The 12,705-nt window shown below is 39.3% G+C and overlaps 1 protein-coding gene across 4 annotated transcripts in view; it reads right to left on the reverse strand.

Annotated features, from left to right (window-relative positions):
* Positions 1–12,705, reverse strand: part of ptbp3 (polypyrimidine tract binding protein 3) — a 92,215-nt gene that overhangs the window by 14,935 nt on the left and 64,575 nt on the right. For 2 of the 4 annotated variants that reach the window (XM_078214067.1, XM_078214069.1), the window contains 5 exons: positions 6,516–6,668; positions 5,726–5,836; positions 4,401–4,575; positions 2,417–2,491; positions 1,578–1,714 (listed from right to left, as the gene is read on the reverse strand). In XM_078214067.1, coding sequence (XP_078070193.1) covers positions 1,578–1,714; positions 2,417–2,491; positions 4,401–4,575; positions 5,726–5,836; positions 6,516–6,668 — 651 coding nt within the window. Of the gene's footprint in view, positions 1–1,577; positions 1,715–2,416; positions 2,492–4,379; positions 4,576–5,725; positions 5,837–6,515; positions 6,669–12,705 lie in introns of all 4 variants that reach the window. The other 2 variants (XM_078214065.1, XM_078214068.1) reach the window with 1 other exon arrangement.

Here is a 12,705-nt window from a genome sequence, read left to right on the forward strand (position 1 = left end):
GAGAAATTCCTTGTCTCATTTTAAATCTATTTCTAAACTGTTCCAGATTTTCTCAAAAAAAAAAGGGAAACATCTTGTGCATCTATCCTTGTCAAGCCCCACTCAGAATCTTATGTTCGAAAAAGATTATCTTTTGTTCTTCTAAACTCCAATCAGTATAGGCCCAGATGCTCAACTTTTTCTCAAAAGACAACTCTTGCATTGCTGGAACAACCTACTGAACTATCTCAAATGCAAGCCCATCCCTCGAGAGGTAAGGTGACCAAAACTATACATAGTATCCGAGATGTGGTCTCACCAGTGCTCTGTACAGTTGCAGCAAGACTTCCCTACTTTCACATTCCATCCGCTTTGCAATAAATGCCGATATTCCATTTGCCTAATTTCTTTCAGTACCAAAATGTCAACTTTGTGCGATTTGCATCATGTGAGCTCCTTTATGACAAGCTGTATGATGCTCTAAAATCAATTTTGAGACCTATACTTGGATTAATGCCAAATTTATACTTGACCACCAGCACAATTCCTTAGGTTAATAAATGATGTGCTTTTAGGCACCTATAACTGCATGTATCTGGTAATTACGTCCATCTACAGGGCAATCAGAACTGCAACGTGCTACTGGCATAAATATGGACAAATATTCAAGGCATTAGGATAGCATGCATAACATGCATGTTATGCATGCTATCCTAATGCCTGACTCCCTTAGCCTGCCTTGAAGATCAAAAAGATCATTAGGGCGGCACGGTAGCACAGTGGTTAGCACTGCTGCTTCACAGCTCCAGGGTCCCAGGTTCGATTCCCGGCTCGGGTCACTGTCTGTGTGGAGTTTGCACATTCTCCTCGTGTCTGCGTGGGTTTCCTCCGGGTGCTCCGGTTTCCTCCCACAGTCCAAAGATGTGCGGGTTAGGTTGATTGGCCAGGTTAAAATTGCCCCAGACATGCGTAGGTTAGAGGGATTAGCGGGTAAATATGTGGGGGTAGGGCCTGGGTGGGATTGTGGTCGGTGCAGACTCGATGGGCCGAATGGCCTCCTTCTGCACTGTAGGGTTTCTATGTTCTATGTTTCTATGCATTTGCATAGTGCTGAGCCACAGATTGGAGAAAAGAGGGCATTCAACAAGTTTAACTTGGCCTTCACCAGAGCCACATTCACTACATCAATGCCAGGCATTGGAGCTTGTAATGGCTAATGGTAATGCATAGGAGCCCAAAGCGGAGCTGAAATGAGCAGTCCACAGGAGAACGTTACTGCAGTATGCACTGAATATAGACTGTCAAGTTTCTCGAGCAGTTTGCGAATCTATCAAACCTCAGCTTCTTCTAATAGACATTAGTCTTGCATTGATTTGATTTGGAATTCATCTGAGGCTGTGGAAGGATGGTTTCTGCATAGATGGACATTATAAATTACGAGCATAACAGTCTAAAACAAAATCACTGCCATCCTAAAAATTAAAACAGTACCGAAAGTCCCAATTTTCCAAACAATATATACAGCAATGTATTCTACAAAAAGTGAAAATAAGTAAGCAGGATTCATTAATATTGTGTTTCTTAAGGATATCACCAACCTCAGGGTTTAGATTGCTGACTAGCAGGACAGAGTTTGCTGCTGGGCCAATACCGTGCATTGCGAGACGACCACCAACTGCACCATGTGGAAGGCCAAGGTGCCCAAGCCCTCCTGGAATTCCTTGAACAGACAGACCTGGAGGCAGTAAGGATTTTGACATTATCCATGGCAGGTATGCACCCTTCATATAATGAACCATACCTTTCAGAAGTTCATTGGAGAGAGTCTGAGATGGTTAGAATACACTTGTATACTACTGCTTTAAAAATTAGCAATTCATTAAGACGTCAGATCCCATCACTCGGTGTTAATAAGATACATGCTAAATCTCAGTGTAGCGTACATGGCCACTATAGTTAAAACCTATTTTATGCTTTCTCACTGACACCAATTCTCCCATGCTTTCTTCTTTCCTCTCCTAGGACTCTGAAATGGGCTTGCACACAGGAATGGACAATGAGCTATGAAGGCCATTTTACAGTGGGGGAAGTGAGGGATACACAGGTAACACTAAGCCAACAGACAGCGTGCTCTTTCCATTCTGAGATCAATGGATCGTCATCTGATTAAGGTGAGAAACTCCCATGGGTTAAGTAAAGCACAAGTCCCAGGAGCCACTATTCCTCATCACCACCACCATCATCATCATCAACCGTCCACCAAGATCAGCATCCGCTAACACTGAAGGTAGATTTGAAATCCTTTGATTTCCACTGCATTTATGTGCTAATCAAATGAGGCATCGGGAGAATCCCTTTATTTAAAAAAGAATTATAAGTTGGTGCTCCTGGGGCAATCTGCTAAGGTATTGACACAAATCTAATATTAAAAGCTAACCTGCAGTTTGTGGAAAGCCAAGAGCAGGGCCAAATCCACTACCCCCATAGGGATTGGAGATTATACCAGGTGCGCCTAAAGAAAGAAACACAATAATGTTAATATAAAGTTACAGTAACTTAACCACATTTCCTTTACTAGAATTTTTACTCCAATAATGTTCAAAAATTGTGAGTTGAATTTCCCCCTGTACAATCATTAATTGTGTTGAGCTATTTTACAACATATGCAAACATGTTTTGCCCACTACCAGTACACCTAGCATCTGTAGGAGTAAAAATTTAAGAATATATTTAAATACTGAAGACCAGAAGGGATGATGTGGAAAATTCACTTGAGTTTAAGGAGTTTTACACCCCATTGGATTTAAATTTACATTGCATCTGCATCTGGTCAACGGTAAAAGTGTGTTGGAGCAGTTACTGTAATACTTAAATACAAAGACTTTCACTCCCCACATTCACTTCAAAAATGTAGGTTTTGGATGCAATATTGAGAAAGTAGCACCGTCAGACCTGGTTAAACAAGGTCTCAAGCAGCTTTCCCCTCTTCGCTCAGCAAACTCACATTAATGTGCATGGCTCCAAGTGAGGAGTCGAGTCATAGGGGACATGACTGCAGGTTTGTCAGCAGGATGGGGATAGAAAAAAATCATTCTACATACAATGCTGTTTTGAGTTGCATTATGCAATCAGGATTGCTGAGGGTGCAGTCACTTTCCAGATACAGTTGCTTTCCAACTCCCTTAAGTCAGAACAGTCCTTTCCTTTTACTGAGGTTTGTCAAGATATTCTTTGGTTACACCAAAAAAGCTTTGATAAAAGTTAGAGGAAGCAACAGAACTAGTAGGTGCACAGATTTAACTATAACCCAAGTGCAGGTATCTCCAGTTAATTGACCATAACCAAGTAACAATTGTAATCATGAAATACCTTATTTCATTAATAAAAATAAACAAGGACAATTCAAGTACACCAAAAAATGTACAAGATTTCACATCACAATGGAAAAATATTATCTGCTAATTTTGTATGTTAATATAGGGATTTCCAAACTGGAGTCCATGAGTGATTGCGTGAAAGAGGGGGTGAGGCTGAGTGAGTGAGTGATTGACAGAGAGAGAGAGAGAGAGAGAGGTGAAAGGGAGATATTTCCTACCAAATAAACCATGCAGAAAGTTTAAAGTCAATTTAATTCCATCTTTCAGAGCAACATTTGATTTATTAAGTTTAGTCCTCATGATCCTCTGTAACAATACAGACATTTTAAAGAATTTTTTTTTTTTTAAATCAGCAGCTTGGTGAATTTTTCTTCCAGTTAGTTTGTTGAAATTGTGCTTTAAAGGCCATTGTTCCAGCCAAAATAGCATGTGTGCCAACTCCAAATCAATGTTGCAGGCACACTTCTGACTACACAGCTACATTGTCCTGCTTGGAAAATACTGCAGTTAGGAGGTTCATAACCAAGCAATACTGGTGATTAGGCTGCCACTGACCTTTCATGCCCCATCAGCATGATCTGCATGAAACACACATTTTAAAATAAGCTAGTACATCTTGAAGTTAGCAGATGGCGGTGCTGATTCATTGAATGATACAGCGCAGAATGCAGACACTCAGTCCATCAAGCCCACGTTAGCTCTTGGAAGGATTATCCAACCAGTGCCCTACCCCTGTTCTTTCCCCTTAACTCCACAATTTATTTCCTGCTTTTCAACTAGATATTCACGCCTCTGTTCATTTTTCACTAATAAACTTAAAATCTATACTCCCAGTAAACAATTCTATAGTCTGAGTAAGTAGGGAACAACTGTTCCTCTGTCATTAATGAAAATAATTTGGTAGGTTAATGATTTAGTTCATGTAGCTCTTTGGGACATGGTAGAAAGAGACTGAAGTACAAAAGGGAATGGAAGAGCCAACAGACGTCAAAACATAAAAATTACCTGTCATTACGTATTTACCTAGAAGTGAGGTTTCCTTACCAAAAGCGGCGGCCACAGAAGGGTCAACGGTCGGCTGGCCGTCGCCGGAAGGAAGATCAAGGCGTGTGAAGTCTCTGCTTTTATCATTGTTGTATTTAACATTAAGGCTAGTCAGCTTTGAGAACTCTATACGTAAAGTACAGCAAGCATTGTAGATATTCTGGCCATCCAATGTCTGGAGAAAGTCAAGTAGATAAATTATTATACAGCAATCCATGGATCTTTAAAGCAACAGATAATGTTCCAGAGAGTTAATTAAAAGCCTGCCACAAACGATGTGAATATATGAAGCACAATTCTACTCTTCGTATCTTAAACATGAAGGAACAATGATGCAAGCATGCTATCTGCAATTATTTCTAAGAGATTCTGCATTTGTTATGGCTCTTCTTACAAACAGGAAATTGTGGTAACTCCATTCTACACTGGAAATGTTTCTGGAGCTGCTTCATGTTAAAGGCATGGAATTTATTGAGTTCAAAAATACTCAACTCAAAGGATGAACATGTGACCGTGCATTTTAAAACTGCTGCCATTCCCTCAACACTACAGTAGCTCAACACAAGGGGATTAGAGGTGCAAACCTAAGCCTTACTAGTCTGCTGCACAACAATGTGCTTCACCATTAATATCTTGTTTTTACTTTATTATATAAAATTGAATGGTCAACTTCATTTACAGATGGCCCGGGATGGAGAAAAATAACATTCCAACTGCCTCCTGGCCTGGACCTAAGACTACTATTGGACGCGAGACTCAAATCCTTCTGTTTCTGCTTTGGAAGGGTATAAGCAATGGGAAGGAAAATGAAAAAAAAAGGATGCCACAGTTTTATCACAGGGCTTACTGGTGAGAAATCTAACTATAGTATATTTAAAATAACATGCAAAAAGGATGGTATTGAATGGAGAAAGACACGAGTTAATGCTTATGATCTGCTAAATAATAAACCAGTATTTTCAGCCAAGCCATGCTGGAGATGTGCTAAACAGAAGAGAATGGAAAGAAATCACCTCAAGATTGCGCTCAGGAACCTGCTAGTAGCTAGTTACAGAGCAACACTGGTGAAAGCCTATTCTGCACATTTAATGGGGAGCCCAACAAAAATGGGATGGAAATCACATAAGCTGGAGTCCCCTTTTAAAAACTAATGACCAGATTCGTAGCATCTACACACAATTTTCTAAAATTCTGTATCCAATTAAAAGTAGAATAACCAAAGTAAAAAGTTGCATTGAAAAGTTTTAAAGTAGTGTTGAAAACTAGTTTAATAGATAAACCAGTTAACAATTATATAAAGTATACCTGTTGTACCCAACACTAACCAGTTTAGCATGATGAGCATGCATTGGATCAGCATATTGTAGCAGTGCTTGGAATTGATTGTTCTTTGTGAAGGTGATGATTTTCAGTACGGTTCCATACTTGGTAAAGATCTGTTTGGATGAAGATGTGCATCAGTATAAAAGGAGAACATGCCACCACTAGCAAGTTAATATGTTAGCAGCTATTGCACCAGACCTCTACACGAATCCCTTAATTAAAAGAGCACTGACATCACTATATCAGCCAATTAGTTGAAGGCAGGGCAAGATTACATCAGTCTCATTTAAAACAGTCTAATTTACAACAGAGTCTGTACTCAGCGAACAGTGGCGATTTAATAAGGGACTGTGAGAACCAGGGCCTACTGAACACTTGACAAAAACTAGTCAAACAAAATGCCAGAAAGTTGCTGTAACATCTGGTGGTGCTCAGGCATTTGCAAAGGCTGAAATTGAGACAAAGTAATTATATGTTAAAATATATTGTCACGGATGACACTAAGAATTATATCTCCAAGGAGTGATACTGAGGCCCAAGAGTAAATTGCTTAAACATAGTCACTGTCGAAAAATGGCACATGGCAAAAAGTTATCCAAAACAAAGGGCGGGAAGACAAAGAGATGAAAGTGTGTACTAAGATTTTTTAAATATGTATCAGCTGCTGTATATTAATACAATGTTCACCTATGCAGAGTGAAATCCAATTCAATTAGTACCAATTAACAATTAATTTGAAGCTATGTTGCTCAAAATTACTATTGTTCATTCTCAAATATGTTGAATCAATACCTGATGCAAGACCTCCAGAGTGACAGGATAAAATAGATTTTCCACAATGATGCGCAGGACTGAACTTTGACCAGCGAGTAAAGTGCCCTCGTTAACCGTCGACATGTTGCTAGTGTGCATCGCATTTACTGCCTGGAGAGCAGCTTGGGTTCGCTGTGGAGACACACAAACAGTTCTTAAGCTAGCTTTTTTTTCCTGGCAATTTGTTGAAACATATAAACATTGAGATTTTTTTTTTTAAAAACAGGCACAGATTTCAACAGTGGACACAAATTCCCTAGCATTTGTGGAACGGGTCCTACAGTGTGAAAATGGCACTCAGTTTATGACGTCTGTGCTACTATAAATTCTCAGCAGGATAGAAATGAGTGTGCCTGCTTCCAAACCAAATGGATTTGGCTTTAGCTTATGCTCAAAATTTCCCACAGCAGTACACAGTAGCATCATTGGACAGAATGTGTCAGCAAACCATATTAAAAGGATATTGAACAAGTTGGTCAAAAGCTTGGCGAGAAGAAATAGATTTTAATCAAGTATCACGAAGGAGCAGAGAGCTTGTTTGGTGCAAGAATTCCAGAGCTTGAGACCTTGGCAACTGAAGGCACCATTGCCAATGGTGGATCAATAGAAATCAGTTACACAAGACATCAGATTTTAAGCAATATTAAGTATCAAAGTGAAGCGCACAGTACAATTGGTATTTGGGAGTTGCAGAGGAAGGGGGTAAGTGGTAAGAAGGGATGCAGCAAAAGTATTTCCTGTCAGGTACACGAGAATTGGCTTCTATGACAGCATGCTTCAGCAAAACAGGCAGAAACCGCATTGAGAAGCTGTACTGCTAGCAAAGAGTTTGGATTGATGTGCAGATAAAAATGGGGACATGGGGAGGAGAAAAAGGACAGCATTAAACTGAAATACAGTGACACATATATCATTTTTTATCGAATTTTCTCTGTGCAGTCAGCAAAAGTGAGCAACATGAATACATGCTAACAGAGACCATTACACAAATGACAAAGATATTACTTAAGTTGAAAATTTTAAACTCAAGGGTGCAAGAGCTTTTTTGCAAGTCAAACTGAACAGCATCACCACATGGTAAAGAAATTATTCAGCTCATGGAATAGACACTGAATACCAACAGCCCTCATACAAGATTAAGGATTTAACCATCAATAAATAATGACATGGAGGGAAATGGTATGAGGATGAATTAAAACAGCTGTGTCTTTTTAGGATTAAAATAAACATACTAAAATCAAACTTTGTTTGGTTTGCAACTGTTATCCAAACAAAATATTGCCTTGAACTTCACATCTTGTGTCTATACTTAAAATTTTTGCTGTCTCACGACCTATTAGAAGTAGGCCAAATCCTACGCCATCATCACTTAATTAGATCATGGTGAAGTGGATCTTAGCTGCATCTACCCGCCTTGACTCCATTAACAATTCTATGCAACTAGACTGCAGAGTTTAACCTCTTGAGCTCCAGTATTGTTCTGGTGAATCTGTGCAGCATCTCCTGTAAGGTCAATGTGTCTGAAGTGAAGTGCTACAATAAAACATGCATTTTGTGATTGGTTTATCCAGCTTCTGTGGCACACTGAACATAAACATACCAGAACTAGGAGCAGGAGTAGGCCACCTGGCCCCTCGAGCCTGCTCCGTCATTCAATAAGATCATGGCTGACCTTTTTGTGGACTTGGCTCCACTTACCCGCCCGCTCACCATAACCCTTAATTCCTTTACTGTTCAAAAATTTATCTATTCTTGCCTTAAAAACATTCAATGCAGTAGCCTCAGCTGCTTCACTGGACAGGGAATTCCACTGATTCACATTTGGGTGAAGTTCCTCAACTCAATCCTAAATCTGCTCCCCCTTATTGAGTTCATGCCCCTAGTTCCAGTTTCATTGCCAAAAGGTCTGCACGTACTTTGCTAAACAAAAGTTTGACAATTTATAAATTTTAAGAGATACATGGAGAAAAGGAGCACTGAATTCTTATAGTGCGCATAATTATTTGTGAACAATGTCTTGAATACCGCCACAGTGCCTCCATCAGTGCTGTACAATTCTGGGACTGAAGTATTTTTAAAGGTTAATTCTTTGATTGCTAAGTTATTTGGGGGGAGAAAGAGAAAAACACTTTTTTTGTCATTCCAATTCCATCACAACACACTGCAGAAAAAGCTACTTGCTTTTGATCATAACCAATTATGATAAAAAGTGCATGAACCATCCATTAATGAATCGTATTTGACTTATGCTGTGAATTGAAACATCAAATTGCCTCAAATCCAGATGATGCAATAGGAGAGGTTTACAATTCAATGATGGAATATGTGTTTGAATCTTCTCTTGATTAATACACATTGAGGTAATGATGGTATGAGCTGACCAAATCAACTTCCCTTGACCACAATGCCTTTAACAGGCATGTTATATTGGCAAGCTTTTCCAATGGGACACTTTGTATTTGTATTCTAGCACCGTTCTTCTGGACCTAGGCAGGAGAATGCATTTCAGCCACTTGTTGCTAGCTCTAGCTGCATATGCGATCTGTAATCTACTGCTTATAACTGTAGTTCCAGACTTCTGGGGAAATGCACCCATGTTGGTTAGTAACCTGCATCCCAGCAGAAAATGAAGCATAGCAATAAAGATAGGACACAAATGTGAGATTGAAGAGCAAGAGCTCTAAACATAGGAAAATCAGAAGTTAGTTGGTTCAAAACAATTATTGCAAGGAGCAGGGACACGAAAACAGAAATAGATGCACTTCCTTTAGGTCAAAAAGAATATTTAAGGTCAAGTTGGGTTTCAGTTAAAATGATGAAGGCAGGGTGATTAGAAATGGCAATGGAGAGAAAGAAGATCTTTGAGGAGATACCATAAATATTGCTGAACAGATTAAAGAAATTGATATGTTATTGGCTGTGAATCCTTAAAATTGTATTGTGACATTAGGTGCAATGGTGAAGCAATGTAAATTTTCCCAATTTAAATCAATTATGTAAAACCACCAACAGTACACAGGGAGGCTGAATATGATGGTAGAAAGCTGATCCTGATAACCAGGTAGCATTTTAAACAGGTTTTCAATTTAAGTAAAATAAGATTATTTGCTAAATCAGCCTCCAGATTACTTTTTAAGAGATATATTACTGCAAAAAATGGTCTTGAATATATTGGATGGGTTGGTTGGGGCGGGGAAATAATTTTCTTTGGAACAAAACAAAAAACAAAATACTAAAAGTCTGGAACACTCACCATCTCAGGCATCTGTGAAAAGAATAGACAAGTTAATTATTCAGGTGTGAACCCTTTACTGGATCCATTACCAATGAAATGTTTTTATAAAGGAAGAGAACACACCACAAACAGGGAAAGAAATTGAATAACCTATGAAGTGCTTCAGGGGAGAACAGAAGATGGTGAAATGGTAACACTGATATTAACATAAGTTGAGAGAGACATCAAATACAAAGTCAAGACAAGTATGAGATAAAGAATGCCTGAAATGCTTATTTTGAGTTCAGCGATAGGGAGGAAGAAGAGTAAAAGAAAGCTGGCAGGACAGGTTCCAATGTCCAGCAGCCTGGTAGAATAAATAAAATGAGTTTGGCACCTAGGTATGCAGACTTTCACCAACATGATGGTCTGATGCCAGCTTCTTATCCCTAACCCAAGTTCTAATTAGCTTCTTTCCTCACCCACCCTTGGCAGTTAGCAGCCACCGAATATTAGGCAGAATTTGCAGCACAAAAATAGACCTTTCACACCAATTGGTATATGGCTGGTGTTTATGCTTCAGACGAGTCTCCTCTCACACCAATTTAACCTGTTGTTCTTTTCCCCCTTGTGCGTTTGTCCATTTTTCCCTTTTGCTTCAACTTAGGTGATTTCATATTATCACCACTTGCTAGGTAAATAAGTTTTCTCTGAATACCTGACATGTATTCATGTTTTCTCATATTTATGATCTCTGGTTTGATCTCCCACACTAGTAGAAGCATTTTACTTGATTTTATTGTATTGCTCTCCATCACACACCCTTCCGAAGTTCATGTGCAACATTAGATGTGATTCAACAATTGGACAACACTTCTAAACAATTCTTATAGTGCTAATTACATTGACAACCAGCTTCAGTCAAATTTGCAGCGTTGCTCATTTACTTATGCTGTATTCAAACACAGGGCCCTGCCCTTTGCAAACAGAACTACATCCACGTATTGCACATTTTCCAACTGAACGGGGGGTGGGGGGTGTTATTCCCCATTTCAATACCCTGACCAGAGTTGACCTGCCTGATTTGATTTTAAAAAGCCTGGCAGTTAACTGCTGCCTAGTGCATTCACCATGGCAATACTTCTAGCAATCAAAAGTCCACTTGACAACCAATCAGCACAAATTGTTGTTCTCCTTGAGATTTAGCATTCTTGTCCATCTGTGCTGGTGTATACAAGTCAAAAAGCTTTGACAACCTTGCCTTTTTTCAGTGAAAAATTGAAAACCTATCCAACTCCACCTTGAACAAAGGGCAGTCAGTGTGTGTGGTGTGTGCGTGGGGGGAGGGGGGGGGGATTCAAAGGCTGACAAAAATCTCTGAAGAAATTCCTGCTCCTCTGTCTTAACGGAGGACCCTTTATTTTGATACTGTGGCCCCTAGTTTGAGATTCTCCCAAAAGGAAACACCTTGTCAGCATCTACCCTGTCAAATCTCCTTTGCTGTTATTCCTACCAAAATGGATGACCTCACATTTACCAACATTCGCCATTTGCCAGACTCTTGCCCACTCACGTAGACTATCTATATCCCTTTGCAGATTGTGTCCTCTGCACGCTTTGCTTTGCCACTTGTCATGTGAATTTTGACACACTACACTTGGTCCCCAACTCCAAGTAAATTGTAAACAGTTGCATTCCCAACTCTGATCCCTGAGGCACATCTCACGAGTCATTGATCACCAACCAGGAAAAACACCCATTTACTCCCACTCTTTGCTTTTTGTTAAGTAACCAATTGTCTATCCATGCTAATACATTACCCATAACACCATGCACTTTTATCTTATACAGCAGCTTGTTGCGGGTTGAGCAATTCTGCTTTTAATCACTCCACCACTGGTGGCAGCACTTTCCCTACCTAGACCTTTCTGCCTCTGTGCTTGCCTTCATCTGGTAAGACATTCCTTCAAACCTTTTAACCAAGCTTTTGATCATCTGATCTAACATCTCCCTCTGTGGATTGGTACAATATTCCTTTTTTAAAAACTGCTTCTAGGAAGTCCCTTGGGGCATTGCGATGTTAAGTGCTACACAAAAGTAGCTGTTCTTCTCTATAGCTGTCCAATTTATGTCAGTTATCTGCTTTCTTTTTTAGAGCAAAAATGCCCAGCCAGTTCAATCTTTCCCAATAACCTGACAACTTCAGATCTTAGTTATAGCTCACTTTCTTTCTACAAGAACAGCTGGCAATACGAGAGGGGTGTATCCAGTTCGCTAAGGATTCCACGGAGTAGGAAGGAGTATTCTCAGCAGTTCACCATCACCCATTCTCCACTTTGCAACTCAATCCTGTTTCAGTATACCTGCGTGCCCCTTTTCCTTCATTAGATTACTTTTTATAGGCTGTACATCTATTTTATTTTGCTGTTCTGAAAGGGAATCTATACCCGAAATATCACCTTGTTTGATCCTGGACACAATTTTGAATGGATCGTAAAAATCAGCATGAATTACTCTTCAGACAACAAGATTCCATTTACAAAAAGAATTCAGTTCATTTCAAATGTTGAAAGCTAACCAATCGAGTGACTTTCCAATAATTGTGAACGACTTGGAAAAAGTAGTTAAAAATCAGACATCACAACAGATGCTTGAAAAATAACCAGGATATTGTAACAACTGCTGCCATCTAGTGGTCCAGAAGTGACAAAAACTTCAGATTTAAAAGAGTGAAAACCATAAAATGAATTGCATCTTTGTGCTAGTTCAGTCAATCTTTATTCCTGGTTTTGAAAACATGGTTTCTGGAACTATATGACAAAAAGACTCATTACCCAATTGGACAATGCTTGATCAAACAAACAGTTTTTCTTCCTCCCCATTTTCAGTATTTTTATTATCTAGTAAAGAGAAATGTTTGAATAATTTTTAACGTCCCTGTGATTTTTCTCCTGG

This window comes from Mustelus asterias, chromosome 6 (assembly GCF_964213995.1).
Source record: "Mustelus asterias chromosome 6, sMusAst1.hap1.1, whole genome shotgun sequence".
NCBI lineage: Eukaryota > Metazoa > Chordata > Chondrichthyes > Carcharhiniformes > Triakidae > Mustelus > Mustelus asterias.